This window comes from Carassius auratus, unplaced genomic scaffold (assembly GCF_003368295.1).
Source record: "Carassius auratus strain Wakin unplaced genomic scaffold, ASM336829v1 scaf_tig00214477, whole genome shotgun sequence".
Lineage (NCBI taxonomy): Eukaryota > Metazoa > Chordata > Actinopteri > Cypriniformes > Cyprinidae > Carassius > Carassius auratus.
Window position 1 is genome coordinate 74,048 of NW_020527672.1, and position 22,441 is coordinate 96,488.

General features: G+C 35.9%; 1 protein-coding gene across 4 annotated transcripts; it reads left to right on the forward strand.

Annotated features, from left to right (window-relative positions):
* Window positions 1–10,666: 10,666 nt before the first annotated feature.
* On the forward strand, window positions 10,667–17,328 carry LOC113092108 (uncharacterized). Of its 4 annotated transcripts, none has more exons than XM_026257704.1 (5): window positions 10,667–10,900; window positions 12,513–12,594; window positions 13,274–13,411; window positions 14,306–14,433; window positions 16,852–17,328. In XM_026257704.1, the coding sequence occupies exons 2-5, from the start codon at window positions 12,528–12,530 to the stop codon at window positions 17,122–17,124; spliced, it is 606 nt and encodes a 201-aa protein (XP_026113489.1). In that variant the 5' UTR covers window positions 10,667–10,900; window positions 12,513–12,527; the 3' UTR covers window positions 17,125–17,328. The 4 variants fall into 4 exon arrangements, with proteins under 4 accessions (XP_026113489.1, XP_026113491.1, XP_026113488.1 ...); XM_026257706.1 differs by having other exon boundaries at window positions 13,310–13,411; XM_026257703.1 differs by lacking the exon at window positions 10,667–10,900 and adding an exon at window positions 11,279–11,364.
* Window positions 17,329–22,441: the final 5,113 nt, after the last annotated feature.

Sequence of the window (22,441 nt, forward strand, 5' to 3'; positions counted from 1 at the left end):
AAAATTTCCTCAATTTTTTTTTTTTTGTAATAACATAGACTTTTGTGAATGCCTGCCCACGCCCAATCATAATATTAGTACAATTTATTAATAATAATTTAGCCGTAAATAAAATGACTAACATGATGACCGTTCACCTGACTACGACCTCATCCAACCGGGAAAGATTCCTCATGCTGCACGCGCATTTTTTAATTGCTAAAGGATATTTTCAACATCGTGGCAGCTGGTAAGTGGTGTTTCATTCTCAGCGAAGTGATTTTGGTGTTTATTTACTTATTATTATTTTACAAGAACGATGTGATGTGAGAACATGCAGATACGATGTTTATATTGCTGTGTGTAGCCTGTAGTGTAGAAGTAACTCTAGCGTGCTGCTGTTTGAGGGAGAAAAGTTTCACAGGCATCGAGGGGTCTGGTCTTTTTTATGTTATTTGAATAAACTTTTATTATATTACAGTACTTATTTATTTTTAACACGTAAAAATAATTATCACAACACTGGTAAGGCTTATTCAGATTTTCTCATTCTCTGAATTATCATTATAAAAATAAAAACAATTCAGATTTTTAAATGTGATGCAAATATTTTTTCTACAATAGTAACAGTGTTTACAACAGCAAGACCACTTTAGCCTGTAAACTCAATAATATCTATCTGGAAATAAATGTAAAAATATCAATGTCAATAAAAATGCATAATATACCTGACATGAAAGTGCAGTGTGAAGGATATGAATAACAAATGTAGCCTGTCATTTGTTTACATTGCAAAGGTGTTTTTGTTGTTTAGTAGCAGAAATATGCAGTTATTAGCCGTGTCCACTGTATTTTTTGTTGGTTTTCATGAGACCCCCCTTGAAAAGACCAGGACCCCCCCATTGCCCCCCCAATCAAAATTGTCTGGAGCCGCCACTGTTTGTAAATGTTTGGGCAGCCTTAAAAATCGCTGCAACCATCTTACCAATATGACCGTGTAGCCTTTTATTTTAATCTTTTACTAAACGTGACTTTGCGTTTCATAAATGTTCTTTTTTTTGTACTTCATAGATGTTTAAATGAAAAAAATATTTACAACACTTTCTGCATCCCCTAATCTAAAGTGTAAACTATACATCACTTGTAAATGTGTTAGGGTTAGAGGGTCTACATAATTTAAAACGCTGGTCTTGGTGAGTATCCTCAGTCAGTTAGCCCTTTATCTCAAGTGAACGTAGCCTTGTTCAAATCGCGTTTTCTGTACCTGTTAGATCTACCTGAAAACTCTAAAAACACTCTTTATAATTTACACAAAAAAAAAATTACTCTTTTAAACATTTACAAAATGTGGTATCGTTGCATCCCTAATTAAAAATATTTAAAAATATATATAATTTTACACAATTAACGCTGCCGCCCGTCTGAGATAAAGAGTTTTTTTTTTTTTTTTTTTACATTGCTATGAGCATGAATCAAGATATTAAGTATATAATACAACTTTCATTCTTCAGGTCGATCGTCTATAAATCTGTTTCAATATCTTCTCAATGGTGAAGAGGATTCCCCAAGCATGACAGTGAAACATCAGACACCATGATATACTGGATATGTAACTTGAGTTAAAAAAATGAAGATATTTGTTAGATGTTTGATAAGTGCTGATCGAAATCCAAAAAAGTAGTGCTTGAAAGTCCTGGAATTTCATTTAACAGAATCTGTACTAACCCTGATAGTTAATCATGTACAAGACATTTGCAAATGACTTGTAACAGAATTTACAAAACATACTTAAAATGATAGTAAATCACTTGCTAATAATTTATGAACATGGCCGCGGGAAGTGGGGGTGCTGGGGGTGCTGCAGCACCCCCTAGTGACGAGAGGGAGATAAAAAAAAATGTAGGCCTATTAAAATATTTTGCATAATTTATAAATTCCTTATGAATATTTTAGAAAATGATTTTGACACACGCAGTCTATTACGTATATTTTGGATTTTAATTTCATAGTTTGAGGCCTAATCAACACAGGTTCGGAAGTTACGTTGTCGACGTCAGGCAGGCAGGTTTGGTCGCCGAGTAACGAGGTTTCCCGCTCGTTCCATGCAGAATACATTCATCTTTATTTAATACAGCGCACCTCGACATTTGTACACCTGTAACCAGGGCACCCCGCCTGCATGTAGCTCAGGTAAGAGCATTGTGCTGCCGCGCTTGAAACATTTATTTTTTTGGCAACAAGTGTGGGATCAGCTTTGACTAGCCAAGCAATTGTAAGTAGTACACTATAGTATTTTTGTAAGGTGGTGGGGATGGAGATGGAGAGTATTATTTCGTTCGTGTGTTCTTTGCGTAATGGTTGAGGAGAACTGTTAAATAACGTTTAAATAGTCGGAGATTATTTCCTTGTGGTTTGTGTAAAAAGGTTGGAGATGGAGACAGAAAGCTTTATACTGTGCGTGTGTTTTTTTGCGTAATGGATGTGGAGAACTGTTCAATAAACAAATTGCTTAAATAGTCAGAGATTATTTCCTTGTGGTGTGCGTAAAAAGATTTTGGAGTTAATAGAGTTGCGTGTGACATAAACGTGCAGTGATTCAAGCCAGCTGACCAAATCGATTGCATTGTTTAGCGTTATTGTGAAGTTTGATTAATATTATATTTTGTTGTAATATTATTTCTTGTATCTAAATAAGTTGCATGTATGTATAGGCTATCTGAAATTGTAATGAAAGTAATTATTTCGTTTTCTTTCGATTATTAAACTATTATTTCTGCTTATTTCTGGTTTTTTGTCAAAAAATAAAAAAATAATAATAATTCACAGCACCCCCTGTTCAAAATTACTTCCCGCGGCCCTGTTTATGAATGTTTTGTAAATGATTAGTTCATCATTATTTAACCACTGACTTATAAAATACGTACAACTGAACGTTATTATAAAGTGTTACCCTCTTTGGCAACTCAAAATCAAACCTAGTCTGACCATAACTCCCTGAGCAGCTGATGGCTACTTTACACACGCAGATTGTTCAGTCAGGTAGACCTATACCTGATGTTATTTTTAACACAATGCAATAGTTAGTGCGTCAGTAAAAACGGACGGACACGCTCACTTATTTAGTAAGGAAAGTAGGCTACTAAAAATATTCCTGTTAACTATCAAGCTAATCATAATAATAAAAAGCCTACCCTTTTGACATGCAGTAAATCTTCAAAAGTTTTTTTAGGCTTATTTACAATATTGTTCGGTTAAAATTACAAAGCAATTCAGATTTAAGCTTATGTTTATATTTCTGTAGTAGCCTAGGCTAGAAATATTTATTAGTTTATCTTACAATTTCTTTTATCCTACAGCAAGAACAGAAGGGATTTTGAAAATGAGATAAACGGGTCCAAAACGGACCAGGGCCAGATGAGACAGTATGGTGGCGGATATGTTTCAATTTGCAGGACCCAAACGGACCCACCGTGGAGGTAATGTTTTAATCGTGGAGCGCGGTGCAACGGCGGGTCCGGGATCCGAATTCGTATCGGATCCGTCATTGCCCGCAAGTTGACGCCGGTACAGTTCCGTTCCGGAAGCCGCAACATGGCCGCGCAGTACTTTTTGATGTGTGGGGGAGTCCCGATCTGAATCAATGTTTTAAAAATCCGCTGGGACTGATTTCAAATGATTCGCGAAACGTGCTTCGGAGTCCCGATCCGAATCAGATGTTTTGCGAACTCACTCCAAAGTCCTGATCTCAAATAATTTGCGAAACGCGCGTCAGAGTCCCGATCTATTTTTTTTTTTTTTTAAAGAGTAGAACTAGAATAGTGAGTGCTAAAGTTAGAGGGTCAAATAAATATATGATAAATAATAATAATAAACAATGAAAACATAGGCTATTTAAGTTCTCCTTGCTCCACAACAAATCCTTTTAAATTCAACAGTATTAGAGAATATAATCAAAAGATATAAGAAGCTACATAAATTCACAAGCCAAAACGAACGATCATTTTAGGCTAGAATGAAACTCAAACTAAAGTTGGGTCTCTCATTCGACACAAAATCACATTTTTCTGTAAATATTATTTACGTACTTCACTCGCTTCCAATATCCACGTAAAACAAAATGTTTTACATCAGGACAGTAAGGTGATAACGCTTAACGGTACAGATTTTACTACATAAAAACTGAGCAGTGTGTGTTTGTGTTTAAAGTTACCGTTTTTTTATTATGATAATGAACAGACAAAGCTTCACTGCACGCACATGCAGCGCCAGAGCAATCACTTGAATTTTTTTCCTTCTAACAGCAGAAGTTCAATGCTCTAGGCTACTTATAATAATTTTGCTAAATGGTAAAATACATGTTCAGCAATATCTTTAAAATATATTTGAATTTTGGCACAAAAAAACATTGTTACATCTAATCCCGCATTAGTTTGTGTCTGCACACCACATGGCAAACCAAAATATTCAAATAAGAGGTTGAAATTAGATCAGATCCAAATTAATTAAACTCTAACAAACCATACCTATTTTTAGAACATTTTTTGTAACAAAATATCTGAAAAGATAGGTGTTTTTGTTTGTAATTACAGATGCAGTCAAAAAGTGGGGCAGCATAATATTATTATTTATTTATTTTTCGTTGTTATGGCCTATATCTGACATATTATTAAATGTGTTTTGTTGTTACTTTTTTGTCAGTTGTCCTATTTTGAGAGCAATTATTAATGGGCTAATAATAGGTCAGACTCCCGATCTGAATCAAATGTTTGTCGAACTCGGTCGAAGCCAAGTGATTCGCAAAACGCGATTCGGAGTCCCGATCTGAATCAAATGTTTGTCGAACTCGGTCGAAGCCAAATGATTCCCAAAACGCGATTCTGAGTCCCGATCTGAATCAAATGTTTTGGGAACTCGGACGTCCAGTCTCAAATGATTCGCAAAACTCCCGATCTGAATAAAATGTTTTGCAAATCCGCTCCGAAGTGCTTGAGATGCTCCGCATTTGCAGGATTTCCTAATTCCGCCACCAGGTGTTTCCGATTACCGCTGTGTCGCATAGCAACAGTGCAAGAGGAGCACTGACGCAAGTACAATCCTGTCAGGAGAGGTGGAGACAGAACTAATTGTTTTTGCTGTTATGTTTTACGTCATAATGGAGGAGACGGTGATGGAACTGGTTTGCTGCATCCTTTGTCGGATTACAACTTTAAATGCAGGTACTGGTTTGGAGCTTACTTGAATAATGTAATTATACATATGAAAAACTACTAAATAAACAAACTCGCGCGCACACACACACACACACACACACATAGCACTTAAAATGCTGACTGATATGTTACAAAGGTGCGATTTTATATAGTTTATTGTCTTGACCAAGGTGATCCTATGTAGACAGGTTTGCAACCCGTTTATTAAGTAGTTAAAGCATAAAAATAAAACTGAAAAAAGTTTGTAGCATAGCTCAATGTTCAACAGCAGCAATCACAGTTGAGCAGTAGGGATGTGCAACAGTGATCGAGTACTCGACCGCGACAGCGATGATCGATCAAGTAAACAATTATCGAAATTATTATTATTATTATTTCTGATTGATTATGGCAGCACGTTGGGCGGCGCCCTGATCTCTGATTGGTTAGCTTCCCACTTGATTCCTCAAAAGACGTAAGAAGACAGATAAGCATGGCCTCAAAGTCAAGTAGTAATGGCTGGCTTCCCTTTGAGAAGAACGATGAAAATACAGTTCAGGGTAAGCTGTGTAGCGCCAAGCTGTCACACAAATCTACAACAAATACAATGCGCTATCATCTAAAATGCGTACCTACATAAAATATCTGGCGATAACAGAGCGGCAACTCAGACGAGCACTGAATCACTTGCCGTAAGACCTAAATGCAACGCATTAACCGAGAAGACGACAAAGCTGTTCGCTGAAATGGTGGTGAAAGATTTGCTGCCCATTAGTTTCAGGGACAGAGAAGGTTTACTTGTCCAGTGATACCTGTCTATTCCTGCAACATCTGTTCCGGCGGAGCGAATTAATTCCACTAAATGTGAACAGGCTGCGCACTCGGATCTCATCTGAGCTCGTAGACCGCCTTATGTTTTTGAATAGACATTTGAATGTTTCACCGGTCGTGGTAAAAATAATATCAATTTTTTTTATAATTATTATTTTAGTTTTGAGTTTTAACCATAGTTAAAATATCTAGGCTATTTGGTCTCTGTTTTATACCTTATAATAGTTGTTTGGTTAAACTTGGTGAACTTTTTTTTCTTTTATATTTTAAAAAACTACGTTTCACCGCTGGATTAAAATATGATGCTAAAGTTATACTTGAAGACAATGATTTGTTTAAAAAAAATGCACTTGAATAAAGTAGCGCAAAAAAAAAAAGAATCTTTGTGTGTTCATTTTTAAATCACAGACAAATAATGAAATTGTCTTTATAAAATAAAAATGGATGGATATATTTGTAGCCTAATTACATTAAACATATTCGAGATGACGAAAATCAAAATTATTTGTTTGTCATGGTTTTTATCTTAAATATATTTTAAATCTTATTCGATTATTTAGCAATAATCAGTGATTTCCATGCTGTTAAATAATATTTTGGTTGATCAGAAAGTGCAAATTGAATACAAAATATAAATTAAATAATACAATACATAAAAAAATAATGATAGTGACAGTGTGACACTATGTAAATTTATTGTACTTTCGTGTTTGTAAAGCGCAATCCGAGTTACACTTTCGGTCAAGTTCACATCTGCAAAGGCGAATTTTTTTCAGATAAAAATTGCAAGAGCTACTCTACGTCTGATTAATTAACATGAACAATTAGGCTGAAATCGCTGCACATCAGCTATTCGTTTCATGCTCATAGGCAATGCCCGATAATGATATTGCTCTTAAATGTTTTATTTTTCTATTATTATTGATATTATTTTATTAATGATGTTATAATAATGCAGCCAAGCTTTTTTTCCCGTCATATTTGTGGGCATAATTCAATTCCTAGGCTTCGAAAACGCGCAGGTGGTTTATGGAAAATAAAACTTAACTTAAAAATAAAACTTAATTACAACTATTACACTTAATAACGTAGATGAAAATATAGCACAAATCTGCCTTACATTTATAATGAGAACTTTATAGGAATCTATAGTAAAATCTATCCTTGCCCATCTTTCAGCGCGCTGTCATGAATACGCATCAGAGGGAGTTCTCTCTCTCTCTCTCTCTAACGCATAACTTATCATCCTATTGTGCTGATACAAGTTGTATGTTACGTCTGATCAGTTATCTGATTTATCATAGGATGCGTCATAGAATTAGCTTCCGTTTATTGGTATACTTTCACCTCAGACAGATATTTCTTGCTCTTTTATTAATAACATTGCTTCATCTTAATCATCTAACCTGTCCTAATCATTTGTTCATGTTTTCATAGACAGATTATCATGTCAGATTTTTTTTTTCATTTTCATAACAATCTTCAGATATTTTTTTCATTAAATACATTATGCCCATGACCCCCCATTATGTTTAACACAAAATAATACATGTTTGCTTTTTGTTAATTAAGTGCTCTTGCTGAGTCATGGGAAAAATAAAGGAGCTGGAAAAAAACACATGCTAGTGACATCAGCATCATCTACTCACCTGCTAGTGACATCATGCTCCTCTTCACCTGCTAGTTACTTGCCTGCTTTGTGATAAGCAAATTTTGCTATCTTCTAGTTAGCTTTTGTTGCCTTCTCAGCCAGGGTTTTAACCAACATTATACATATAATCTTTCACATACTTCTCAGTGTGCTTTTTTTTTTTTTCTTTTTTTTTTTTTGCTGAATTTAATGCTTAGATTTTAGTCTTAGATTTAAGTCAGAAAATGTTAATAAAAATATAACTCTTTACTTTTACTTATGATCTGCAATATCGTTTCAGATTCTGAACCCATCAGAAATCACCAACCCCTCCTGACATATCTTTCCAGTTTGGGGTAGGTATGTTGCAACAATATAACATAAATAACAATAAAAAGTAATTAATTGAAGCATGACTTATTGGGGTAACTGTTTTCTTCTTGTAATAGAACACTATAGAACTACATTCACTATAGAACAGGAACATCATTTGTTGGTAAATTTTTCATGCCTATTTTCTTCCTAGCAAAAAATGAATGTATGTGCCAAAGTAGAATTCATCAACTTTAGCCGTGATCTCTGTGATCAGCTCATCATCTCTCCATACCCTCTCCACATGGAAGTCACCTCTTGTACTTGTCACAAGATCACACCAAGTTAACTAAGCCAGTAACCATCAGCTGACCGTGGAATGCCAATTGTGTGTTTCTTTCTCAGTTTTGCATGGTCCCCAATAAACCCAACGTGGGATGCCTCTCCCATTTCTTTCACATCAGGGCAATTAACCTCTACCAGGCCACAGGCAGGTTCTTCATTTGGGTCCACTACTTTCTGCACCGAGGTGTGGAGCATCAGGGTGGATGATGAGACTAGATGGAGTAACGTTAACGTCAAAGGTCTCCTGGTAGCTGTGAAGAACCTCTGGCTCAAGTTTCAATCCTCTACACATCGCTCTCTAGAGACCCCGACAGATGTTTACACACACTGTTTAATGCAAGATATAAATGCATTTAACATGCAATTACAAATGCATAATATTTTGATGTTTTAATCCCAAAATGTTGAATACTGATATTTGCAATGATAAAAGAAAGTGCTTTAAGAGGTGAAATTAAATACACCAATATCTAGACAATCATGAATTGTAACATCACTTCCTTTATTGTTTTTACTATACAGTTGATATGGAATTTGTTTAAATGTTAATTTTTTGAAAAAAATGTTTATATGAGATGCTTATACAAAATAAATATGTAGTTAATTTAAAGTATATCTACATTCCTTGCTTTCATACATGGTCATATGAAAAATTTGCCGTACTTAAGGTAGATTTCTGCCATTTACAGGAAAACATTTAAAATTACAATTTTAAACAAAAGCACTATATGAACATTCTGAGTGATTTTATTACACTAATATACAATCAAACATCCCAATTTCTGTTTTGGTAAAGTCATTAAGTGTCATGTCATTTAGATGAATTAGAATTTTATTTGGGGTCCTGAAATACCCTAAACACTGCACAGAGGTTAAGATTACCATTGCTCCATAAATAAAATAAAAATGGAAACTCATCCTATTTTGTTTTGATTTTCTCTTACTAAATTATACAGTTACTGATGCTATGGACTGTGGTATTAGTAACAGGCTATTAACAAAAATCTGTCTCTAAACCTCTTTGCTCTTTATTAAAAGTTGGTCTAGACTAGACAAGTAGCCTACATGATAGAATCAAATGTTTTGAAAATCCACTCCGAAGCGATCTCAAATGATTCGCGAAACGCGCTTCGGACTCCCGATCTGAATCAATGTTTTGCAAAACCGCTCTGAAGCCCCAATCTCAAATGATTCGCGAAACGCGACTCCGACTCCCGATCTGAATCAATGTTTTGTGAACTGGCTCTGAAGTCCCGATCATATGATTCGCAAAACGCGACTCCGACTCCCGATCTGAATCAATGTTTTGCAAAACCGCTCTGAAGTCCCGATCATATGATTCGCGAAACGCGACTCCAACTCCCGATCTGAATCAATGTTTTGTGAACTCGCTCTGAAGTCCCGATCATATGATTCGCGAAACGCGACTCCGACTCCCGATCTGAATCAATGTTTTGAGAACTCACTCCGAAGTCCCGATCTCAAATGATTCGCGAAACGGGCTTCGGAGTCCCGATCTGAATCAAATGTTTTGTGAATTTTTTTTCAAGCCCTGAAATGATTCGCGAAACGCGCTTCGGATTCCCGATCTGAATCAATGTTTTGCAAATCCGCTCCAAAGCCCTGATCTCAAATGATTCATGAAATGTGAATCAGCAGGAGACTCCTAGGCGGATCCACCTTCAAGTTCAAATTTGTTTTGGTGCCGCCCAGAGGATCAGCTCCGCCTCCGGCTGGCGCCGTCAAACAGCGGATCCTGTTAAAATTAAGCTTCGGCATTTTAATCACTGTTTGAGTTGGTTCAGACAATATGCCTCCTGTTTGAATGTCAAAAAGTGCAGGCTTAACTTCTAATGTTAGCTACCGTCTATTAGCTTGATACCATCCAGCGTCACCGCTCATTTTACACAGTTTAACAACAAAACAAAACGCTAAGTGAACATTACTAGCTACCATTTTCATGTTGGTTTTGAGCGCTATGCAGCCCATCTAACCTGGAAAACGGTCTTAATAGTATCGTTTATACAGCGTGTCTGGAGGAATAGAGATCGCTAACACATGTGACCAACTGGGCGGCAACGTCATCAGAACGCAAAGAATTATGGGTATGTTTGGCCAGTTAGCATGGTCTGGCATATTAGCAGGCTAGTGTTCTGGCATGAAAATAATGAAAAATTAGCGTGAAAAACGGAATATAATCCTACAAAATGCAGCGGGCTAAAGAAAACATTGTCGGACCATACTGCCTAAAACTAAATCCTAATGCAAAGATGAGATATGACGAGAAAATAAAGAGAATCAAAGGACTCGATCCTTACGAGCAGAGCGACTGGTCAAGGTTACACTCAAAAAATGCTGGGTTGTTTCTGTAAACAAATTGTTGGGATGATTGTGCTGGGTCAAAAAGTTGGGTTGTTTGGGGTACTGTAAACACATTATTGGGTTGCTCATGCTGGGTAAAATGATTTGTAACGGGGTCATTCACAAATAAACAGTTGGTTGGGTTATTTTGACCCAGCAACTGGTTTATTACTTTTTCATTCTTTGCAGAACTTTCTGGATTCTTCACTTCTGACAGGAGGAGGCACGCACTCGGAGCGGGCAGTGTTTTATGGTAAGTTAATATGAATGTTTACCTATATTTTTAATAAGTTGTGGTAACAGCAAGCTAATTTCACTGTTCAACATACAGTCTTTGATATGGAAGTGTGAGGGGTAACGTATTTATTCTGTGAAACATTAAATAGACACTGCTAGCCGGTTAGATTTTTTTGACAAAATGCAGCATCCTTAAATCCTTAGTTGTAAACCAGCTAGCCTATATATGCAGCCTTTTTGAAATATGCTGTTTAAATTGTAAATTAATCACGTAATTATTATCGTATTCATTGTGGACGTTGCGTATTTAAAAGTGAGGAAAGCGTTTTGTATGAAATCCATAGGCCTACTACAACCGCAGTAAGTTAGTCCCTCACAGGGCTCGTACGTAAATCGGCGGGAAACAGCGACATTAGCGAGTGAGTTGTGTGTGGAAAGTCTGCTGTATTTTAGAAATACTCGTCAGAAAAAGCAACTGAGGTAAGTTCCAGCACAGTTTGCGTGTGTCTTCTGTAATGTCTCTGTCGGACTCTGAACCAGAATCGTTTTTAGAAAGGTTTTTATATGAATGACGTGCAATCTTTACAAACAGCGTCAGAGGAAAGGAGAAATAAATCGATTTCATGTTAAGCGTTTTCTCGCCCTGAAAACAAATTGCAAGTTTTTAAGATTTTAGGTGCTAAGACTATCATTTAGTAACGTTATTAAGACAGTGGTCATCGGCCGAGTGTGCGCGAAGAATTTCTGAGGCCAAATAATGTTTTTTACGATATTCATAACAGCGCCATCTTTGCCATCACACGGGAGGCTGTGACGAATAGACATGCATCTCTAAAAGCAAGTTGTACTGCTATTTACTGTATTCTGCTGAAACACTCAAAAATATCTGTCTGAGAAAATTCAATAAAACTCCCCAGTCAATATGAGGTGTGGAAAAATAGATCTAGGAGTTAACTTATATACAGCTTTATTTTTTTTATTTTTTTTTACCGCGGATGCCATTAAAACATGGTGAGTTTATCCTTTACATCTTTGCTTTTATACTTGTCATGGCACTGCTCTGAATAAAGTCTTATAAACTAATAGATGACACCGATTTAAAAACGGATATGACCGTGGGCCGAAATGTCAGAAATGTTTAGAGGGCAACGATGTATTAAAAGCAGACGTCAACGTTTTAAAAACGATCCCCCTTTTACACGGATCTGCGAAAATGATTTAAAAGGCTGTATGCATGCCAGGTCAGTAGTTGGCGATGTCACCTAGTCAAGAAACTCCCCATGTGAACACATAATTATCAGATAATTATGCGCTGACAGTTTTTGTTGACATGGAGAGAGACAGTAACGTTACTGAGTAAAGGCATCGTTTTAAAAACTTTGCACTTTGAAATCCGGTTTCAAAAGCTTAAGTTTAAACTCAAAATTCCAGGACCAAAACACACTGTTGTCGTGTAAATGAACAGCCAAAACGCATAAAAAGTTTTCCATTTTCAGTTGAAAACAGTGTCATGCAAGTTACTTAGAGAATTTGAAAGCTAATGTCAAAATAATGAATGGAAACTGCCTAAATTCAGCAGTTAGGCTATGTGAAATTCTAATTTAACTTACTTTCAAATTTCATTTTAGTGACTGCTGCCACTCATGGACACGTTTGTGAGAGGAAAATTGTCTGAATGGCAGCTTGAAAATCTTATAGACACATTTAAAGGTAAGTTGGTTTTTATTGGACAATGTTGAGTCTAGGGCTGCAAAATATATCAAAATTATTGGAGCATTGCAAATGAGCATATCGCAATATGCATATTGCAATGGTTTGCAATAACTGCATGATTTAAATACTTTACAGGTAACGTTAGCTTTGTCAGGTTTGCTTTTATGTACTGCAACAGTAAAAAATGGCTGTGCTGCTTTCTCTTCCCAGAAATAATGTGAAACATGTATGTTGGTAATATAATTTTAAGTGTTTAGGCTAATATAATTTAAATCATACCACATTTAGCTGTAAGTTATTGCATATCATATTTTTCTTCAATATTGTGCAGCCCTAGTTGTTGCAATTTAGAGTAATTTAATAATATATATCCAGCTGGTTGATATCACAAAATAAACCTGTGGAGTGGTCTTGTATCACCCTGAAAATGTTTTGAAATATGTTTTCCAAATCCCATTCAATCAGGGATACAATGATAGTGACTACTTTACTTTACTTTACTTTACTTTACTTAAGACATTTTATGTTGGTTTTTCCTTTAATTTCTAACTGATAATCTGTCAAATTAACATCTTTTAGTACTTTGTTCTTTCCTAACAGGTACTTTTTGCAAGCAAATTTTTTTAACCGTATTGTTCTAGTTACATGTGTTTTCTATGTTTTCAAAATGTATCAGATTTACAAGATTTCTGTATCCTGTATCCTGATGCAGCGAGGAAACTGTTTGAAAACTGGACCACGATAAGTGAAAGAATTCTTCCATATGCCCAGCGAGAGGGTAAACTGCCCTCAGTACTGGGTGACATGACACCAGGTAAGCTATTTCTTATAATTTTATAATTTTGTCATAATTTTGTTTTTGTTCACCTACCTAAAGCATTTCAGCCTTCCATGAAGTAGCTCTAAAAACAATGTCTTTTTTTTATTCACCATGTAGTCTTCAATAGGATCCTTGCTGTTACGTCTCCTCTACTTCTCTGTCTACCACCACTGTTGCAGTTTCAAACTTATATCATTCATAGCCTATATTTAGCACAAAAATTCTAAATAGTACCCATACATTTAGAAACTTGATGTGGGTATTCTTAGTCAGTCAGTCATTTTACAATGATAAAATTAAATTAAAAAAGCTTAAATATCGCTTGCTTGTTTCAAATTCTTTTTAAAAGCAAGCTTTCCAATGAACACCATATATAAGACTTTTTTATATATAAAAGACTATCGAATCAACACTCTTGGTTATAGGGCTGTAAAATCGATTAATTGCATCTAACATAAAAGTCTGTGTTAAAATAATATATGTGTGTGTATGTTATATTTAGCACCCATAATATACACAAACATATATTATGTTACACATACATTCCTTGGACCACTTTTGATAGATACTGACCACTGCTGACCAGGAACACCCCTCAAGTGCTGGAGTTTTGGAGATGTTCTGACCCAGTCATCACGAGCCATGGCCCTTGTCAAACTCGCTCAAATCCTTACACTTACCCATTTTTCCTCTTTCCAACACATCAACTTTGAGGACAGAATGTTCACTTGCTGCCTAATATATCCCACCCACTTACAGGTTCTGTGATGAAGAGATAATCAGTGTTAAGAAAAGTCAGAAATGCTACTTTAGAAATATGAATTGTTATATACAGCATACTATATAAATATTAATGCAACTTTTATGTATTTTGGTCAAATTGTTTAGCTGCTAAAGAGGAGACAGCTTTGAAGGTCCTGCCAACTATGCTTCCCCCATCCATCTACAGGAGAGGAGGAAAGGTCTTCAGACCCACCACAGAGGAGGCCCAGAAGTCATTTATTGACATGCAACCTGTAAGTTTTTCTTTAGTGTTTCTACTTCAATAAGGGTGGACGTTTGCACTGTTTGATATCCTTGATAACTATGAAAGTAATTCAGGGTTACAATATTGATAGTTTACAATATTTATAATTTTGAAAGCTGCAGTCCATAACCTTTTTTTTGTGTTTGTTCAAAATTTACAAATAGTATATAATGAGTGAGTACATCATGAATCCATTTTCCAAATCGTGTTTTTGTCTTATCCTGAATCACTAACGGTACACCTATATAATAAGTCTTTATATTAAGACTATTTTAGACTGGCGGAGGAGCACAGTACCTGTGTGACTCATCATAGACATAAAAAGAGAGAAGTAACTCCGGTTACAATATTCTTCCGCGAAACGCATGCAGTTCTGTTTATTAACCGCTAGAGCACCAAAAGTTATGGACTGCAGCTTTACCCAACAAAAGTTAAGGAAAGCTGCAATTCGTAACTTTTTTTTGGATACAAATTTTTACAAAAATCTGTTATTGAGCAAGTACATGAAAGATCAGTATCTTTTCCCAGTGTCCCAGTCACCTTAAAGGATTAGTTCTCCCCAAAATGAAAATGTCCTAATAATTTACTCACCACAATGCCATCCAAGATATCCATGTCTTTCTTTCCTCAGTTCGAGAGAAATTATGTTTTTTGAAGAAAACATTTCAGGATTTTTCTTCTAACAATGGACTTCATTGGTGACCATTCTTTTTTAAGTCCAAATCAATGCAGTTTCAAAAGTCTTTGAAGTGTTTAAACGGGCTGTACACGATCACAGCTGAAGAAGAGGTTGTTATCTAGTGAAACGATAGGTCATTTTAAATTGTTTTTTATAATTTATAGACTTTTTACCTTCAATAGTTCGGACTGAGCTGATCAACAAACGGACAGGGAATTACGTCATCACGTTGAAAGGTCACGCCTACTATTCATATTCATCAGAATGTTATTCATTTACTATTCATATTCACTGAATACTATTACTATATATATATAATTGCAAATAATACTATTTGAACTATCCTCCTACGTATGGTCGCATTGTAAACAGTGGGGCGGTACTTCTGCCGGTGCCGGCATGACCTTTCAACGTGATGACGTAGTTCCCTGTCCGTTTGTTGATCAGCTCAATCCGAACTATTGAAGGTAAAAAGTCTATAAATTATAATTTACATTTTTTGAAAATGACCTATCGTTTCACTAGATAACAACCTCTTCTTCAGCTGTGATCGTGTACAGCCCGTTTAAACACTTCAAAGACTTTTGAAACTGCATTTGGACTTAAAAGCGATGGTAACCAATGAAGTCCTTTGCTAGATGAAAAATCCAGAAATGTTTTCTTCAAAAAACATAATTTCTCTCGAACTGAGGAAAGAAAGACATGGATATCTTGGATGGCATTGGGGTGAGTAAATTATTAGGACATTTTCATTTTGGGGAGAACTAATCCTTTAATTTCTCCCGATTCACAATGGTAAATTTATAATAATGATTTATAATTTGAGCTGTCGAGTCCGATTTCACTGGAAATGTCTGTCTGTATACTAAGAATATACAGCTATTATATCGCAAGTCAGAGTACTGGTGATGGTGCTTCATTTTTAGCTTGTTCTTATAGCAGTTATTTAGAATTTAAACCACATCAAGAAAATGGCTTCAAATGAACCAAACCAGTAAATGAGAAAACAAAAAGTACTGTAAGTAAACAACCATAAAAAAGGACATAACATTTTACCTGAAGAATAACATTTAAATGAGAAAACTATAGGCCTTTATCAAAGTACGTGTCGTCACATCTGGCTCTGATTAGTAGTGTAAAGGAATTTCCGCCTGGATTATTTTCAATGGACAGGCGCCGGTTTAAAATTTAAACTTACATGATACCCTACCATGCATGTCATCTTTCATTTTATTGTGTAACATTATCTTTCCTGTAGCTCAAACAGTAGAGCATTGGCTCTTGCAATGGCAAGATTATGGGTTTGATTCCCAGGGAAAGCAAAAACTGATAAGAATGTAAATGTGTATCTTGAAATGCAATGTAAGTCGCTTTGGATAAAAGCGTCTGCCAAATGCATAAATGTAAATTATCTAAACTGAAAATTATCTAAGCTTATCTAAATGATTATCAGTGCTACCAGTCAGGAGATTAACAAGCGGGTTTGTGAGTTTTAATGTTAAAGACACTATCAACATTACAGTAATATTTAGACTTTTTTTAATGCCTAAATGTTGATAATATTAGTCCAAATTATTCTTTTATTACCATTACTATAAATATGTAAATACACATTTTGTCATATTTGGGAATGTTTGCAATAAAAAAAATTATATATTTCCACCAAAAAAGCTTAACTAGCATGTCAGTTATATTGCAGCACTCTAAGTTATTGTGTGTAATCAACAGGTTGGGACCAACATGGTTGAATATTTAAACCATGAGATGACCGGAGCATTGCTGCACATTCTGTGCCTCAGTGATGAGACAAGGGGGACATCACAGACCTTTGCCATAATTCCAGGCCACGCGATTGAGACTGAGTCTTTGTTGGAGGTGGTTGATCTTTGCTTTAAAGCTTTTTTTGTTTTTGATGTTCAGTACACCAAGCAGTGTTCCCCACCTGGGAGTTTCTCCAGCATGCTGTATATCAAATTGAAGGAAAAGAGTCCTCCTCTGTAAAGTTTTTGAGGACAACAGTGGTTTCAGGCCCACATGATATGTAGATGATTTTAAAATGTATTTTGTTGCTGTTCTTAAATCAACACATCTTAATAAATTAAATGTAATCGTATGAGAGTTCAAATTAGTTGTTTAATGACTTTTAATGCCTGAATATTTGGACAGATTTACATTTGTTATAAAGTCTGTGGGGAAGGGTGAATGTCAGAGGGTGTGTGGGTGGGGGTTGGGATGGGGGGGGGGTAAAGAATGTATTCAATATTGTATACAAACAAAGTATTAAAGAAATGTATTGCTTTTAAAGAAATATGTTTTAAATTAAATGAAATTGAAATCACATATACATGGCCTCTCTGGTTTATTGTATTACAGAGACAATAATTATTTTACATTAGTAAAATAAAATATATTTGTAACTAATGTATAAAGGCAGTGAGACAGGAAATAATCTATTTATTATTAAATAATAACTATTTATTTGACTAAACTATATGTTTGACTTAACCCAGCAAGAGGGTTAATTTTACCCACTGGTTGGGTCAAATGAATGACCCAGTAATATGGGTTAAACGGTAAAACCCAGCACTTGGGTCAAACCAACCCAGCGCGTGTTCTGTCCAATAGTGACCCAGCAGCGTGGTTAAGGTTGGGTTATTTTTTAACCCAGCAGTTTTTAGAGTGTAGTAACACCCTCCAGCCCAAAAGAAGGGCATGTGAAAAGGTTGTGTTGCGGTCCTTTTACAGACAGCCTGAATAGTTTGATGACATGTTAGCTTGCGATAGTCAGATTTCAAAGTCAATCGTTTGTAAATGTTTGGGCAGCCTTAAAAATCGCTGCAACCATCTTACCAATATGACCGTGTAGCCTTTTATTTTAATCTTTTTCTAAACGTGACTTTGCGTTTCATAAATGTTCTTTTTTTTTGTACTTCATAGATGATGTGTAAAGGAAAAAAATATTTACAACACTTTCTGCATCCGCTAATCTACAGTGTAAACTATACATCACTTGTAAATGTGTTAGGGTTAGAGGGTCTTCATAATTTAAAACGCTGGTCTTGGTGAGTATCCTCAGTCAGTTAGCCCTATATCTCAAGTGAACGTAGCCTTGTTCAAATCGGGTTTTCCGTAGCCTACCTGTTAGATCTACCTGAAAACTCTAAAAACACTCTTTATAATTTACAAAAAAATTACTCTTTTAAACATTTACAAAATGTGGTATCAGTGCATCCCTAATTAAAAATATTAAAAAATATGTATGATTTCAATATCAAAATAGTTTTACACAATTAACGCTGCCGACCGTCTGAGATAAAGTTTTTTTTTTTTACATTGCTATGGGCATGATATTAAGTATATAATACAACTTTCATTCTTCAGGTCGATCGTCTATAAATCTGTTTCAATATCTTCTCAATGGTTAAGAGGATTCCCCAAGCATGACAGTGAAACATCAGACACCATGATATACTGGATATGTAACTTGAGTTAAAAAAATGAAGATATTTGTTAGATGTTTGATAAGTGCTGATCGAAATCCAAAAAAGTAGTGCTTGAAAGTACTGGAATTTCATTTAACAGAATCTGTACCAACCCTGATACAAAACATACTTAAAATGATAGTACATCACTTGCTAATAATTTATGAATGTTTTGTAAATGATTAGTTCATCATTATTTAACCACTGACTTATAAAATACTTACAACTGAACGTTATTATAAAGTGTTACCCTCTTTGGCAACTCAAAATCAAACCTAGTCTGACCATAACTCCCTGAGCAGCTGATGGCTACTTTACACACGCAGATTGTTCAATCAGGTAGACCTATACCTGATGTTTTTTTTTAACACAATGCAATAGTTAGTGCGTCAGTAAAAACGGACGGACACGCTCACTTATTTAGTAAGGAAAGTAGGCTACTAAAAATATTCCTGTTAACTATCAAGCTAATCATAATAATAAAAAGCCTACCCTTTTGACATGCAGTAAATCTTCAAAAGTTTTTTTAGGCTTATTTACAATATTGTTCGGTTAAAATTACAAAGCAATTCAGATTTAAGCTTATGTTTATATTTCTGTAGTAGCCTAGGCTAGAAATATTTATTAGTTTATCTTACAATTTCTTTTATCCTACAGCAAGAACAGAAGAGATTTTGAAAATGAGATAAACGGGTCCAAAACGGACCAGGGCCAGATGAGACAGTATGGTGGCGGATATGTTTCAATTTGCAGGACCCAAACGGACCCACCGTGAAGGTAAGGTTTTAATCGTGGAGCGCGGTGCAACGGCGGGTCCGGGATCCGAATTCGTATCGGATCCGTCATTGCCCGCAAGTTGACGCCGGTACAGTTCCGTTCCGGAAGCCGCAACACGGCCGCGCAGTACTTTTTGCTGTGTGGGGGAGTCCCGATCTGAATCAATGTTTTAAAAATCCGCTGGGACTGATCTCAAATGATTCGCGAAACGTGCTTCGGAGTCCCGATCCGAATCAAATTGTTGGCGAACTTGGTCGAAGGCAAATGATTCCCAAAACGCGATTTGGAGTCCCGATCTGAATCAAATCTGTCGAAGCCAAATGATTCGCAAAACGCGATTCGGAGTCCCGATCTGAATTAAATGTTTGTCGAACTTGGTCGAAGCCAAATGATTCGCAAAACGTGATTCGGAGTCCCGATCCGAATCAATTGTTTTGCGAACTCACTCCAAAGTCCTGATCTCAAATAATTTGCGAAACGCGCGTCAGAGTCCCGATGTATTTTTATTTTTTTATTTTGTAATTTGGAGCTGGTTGGAGCTAAACTCTGCAGAGCTGTGGCCCTCCAGGAATTGAGTTTGAGACCACGGATTTAGAGAATATAATTAAAAGATATAAGAAGCTACATAAATTCACAAGCCAAAACGAACGATCATTTTAGGCTAGAATGAAACTCAAACTAAAGTTGGGTCTCTCATTCGACACAAAATCACATTTTTCTGTAAATATTATTTACGTACTTCACTCGCTTCCAATATCCACGTAAAACAAAATGTTTTACATCAGGGCAGTAAGGTGATAACGCTTAACAGTACAGATTTTACTACATAAAAACTGAGCAGTGTGTGTTTGTGTTTAAAGTTACCGTTTTTTTATTATGATAATGAACAGACAAAGCTTAACTGCACGCACATGCAGCGCCAGAGCAATCACTTGAACTTTTTTCCTTCTAACAGCAGAAGTACAATCCTCTACTTATAATAATTTTGCTAAATGGTAAAATAAATGTTCAGCAATATCTTTAAAATATATTTGAATTTTGACACAAAAAAAACATTGTTACATCTAATCCCGCATTAGTTTGTGTCTGCACACCCCTTGGCAAACCAAAATATTCAAATAAGAGGTTGAAATTAGATCAGATCCAAATGAATTAAACTCTAACAAACCATACCTATTTTTAGAACATTTTTTGTAACAAAATATCTGAAAAGATAGGTGTTTTTGTTTGTAATTACAGATGCAGTCAAAAAGTGGGGCAGCATAATATATATTATTATTATTTATTTATTTTTCGTTGTTATGGCCTATATCTGACATATTATTAAATGTGTTTTGTTGTTACTTTTTTGTCAGTTGTCCTATTTTGAGAGTAATTATTAATGGGCTAATAATAGGCCAGACTCCTGATCTGAATCAAATGTTTTGTGAACTCGGTTGAAGCCAAATGATTCGCAAAACGCGATTCAGAGTCCTGATCTGAATCAAATGTTTGGCGAACTCGGTCGAAGCCAAATGATTTGCAAAATGCGATTTGGAGTCCCGATCTGAATCAAATTGTTGGCGAACTTGGTCGAAGGCAAATGATTCCCAAAACGCGATTTGGAGTCCCGATCTGAATCAAATCTGTCGAAGCCAAATGATTCGCAAAACGCGATTCGGAGTCCCGATCTGAATTAAATGTTTGTCGAACTTGGTCGAAGCCAAATGATTCGCAAAACGTGATTCGGAGTCCCGATCTGAATCAAATGTTTTGGGAACTCCGACGTCCAGTCTCAAATGATTCGCGAAACTCCCGATCTGAATAAAATTTGCAAATCCGCTCCGAAGTGCTTGAGATGCTCCTTTGCAGGATTTCCTAATGCCACCACCAGGTGTTTCCGATTACTGCTGTGTCACATAGCAACAGTGCGAGAGGAGCACTGACTAGAGTACAATCCTGTCAGGAGAGGTGGAGACAGAACTGCTTGTTTTTGCTGTTATGTTTTACGTCATAATGGAGGAGACGGTGATGGAACTCAGCCAAGACCGAGTCCAGGTAAATTACACTGGTTTGCTGCATCCTTTGTCGGATTACAACTTTAAATGCAGGTACTGGTTTGGAGCTTACTTGAATAATGTAATGATACATATGAAAAACTACTAAATAAACAAACTCGCACACACACACACACACACACACACACACACACACACACAGCAGTTCAAATGCTGACTGATATGTTACAAAGGTGCGATTTTATATAGTTTATTGTCTTGACCAAGGTGATCCTATGTAGACAGGTTTGCAACCCATTTTTTAAGTAGTTAAAGCATAAAAATAAAACAGTTTGTAGCATAGATAAAATAAAAAAGTTTGTAGCATAGCTCAATGTTCAACAGCAGCAATCACCGCTGTGCAGTGCTCTGTTTGAATTTAATATTCTGACAATAAATGTAAGGAAGTACATTAGTTAAGTTTACTCGTACAAATATAAAGTACTAAGTTTTGTTTTTCTCACAGGACATCAGCACTACAGAAAAAAGGTTCAATATTGAAGACACCTGGTGCCACACTCTAATAAGCTAATTAACTCAAAACACCTGCAAATCCTTTAAATGGTCTCTCAGTCTAGTTCTGTAGGCTACACAATCATGGGGAAGACTGCTGACTTTACAGTTGTCCAAAAGACGACCATTGACACTTTGCACAAGGAGGGGAAGACACAAAAGGTCATTGCTAAAGAGGCTGGCTGTTCACAGAGCTCTGTGTCCAAGCACATTAATAGAGAGGAGAAGGGAAGGAAAAGATGTAGTAGAAAATAAGTGTAGAAGCAATAGGGATAACTGCACCCTGGAGAGGATTGTGAAACAAAACCCATTCAAAAATGTGGGGGAGATTCACAAAGAGTGGACTGCAGCTGGAGTCAGTGCTTCAAGAACCACTACACACAGACGTATGTTATACTCTAATTTTCTAAGATAATGAATTTGGGATTTTCCTTAGTTGTCAGATATAAATAAATATATCAGTCTGTGTGTAATGAATGAATATAATATACAAGTTTCACTTTTTGAATT

Bases quoted from the DNA above. Each gene is read 5' to 3' on its own strand.
- LOC113092108 (XM_026257704.1), top strand. From the start codon at position 12,528: ATGGACACGTTTGTGAGAGGAAAATTGTCTGAATGGCAGCTTGAAAAT. The intron at 13,412-14,305 runs GTAAGCTATTTC...CAAATTGTTTAG, and splicing joins ACTGGGTGACATGACACCAG to CTGCTAAAGAGGAGACAGCT. The intron at 14,434-16,851 runs GTAAGTTTTTCT...TGTAATCAACAG, and splicing joins CATTTATTGACATGCAACCT to GTTGGGACCAACATGGTTGA.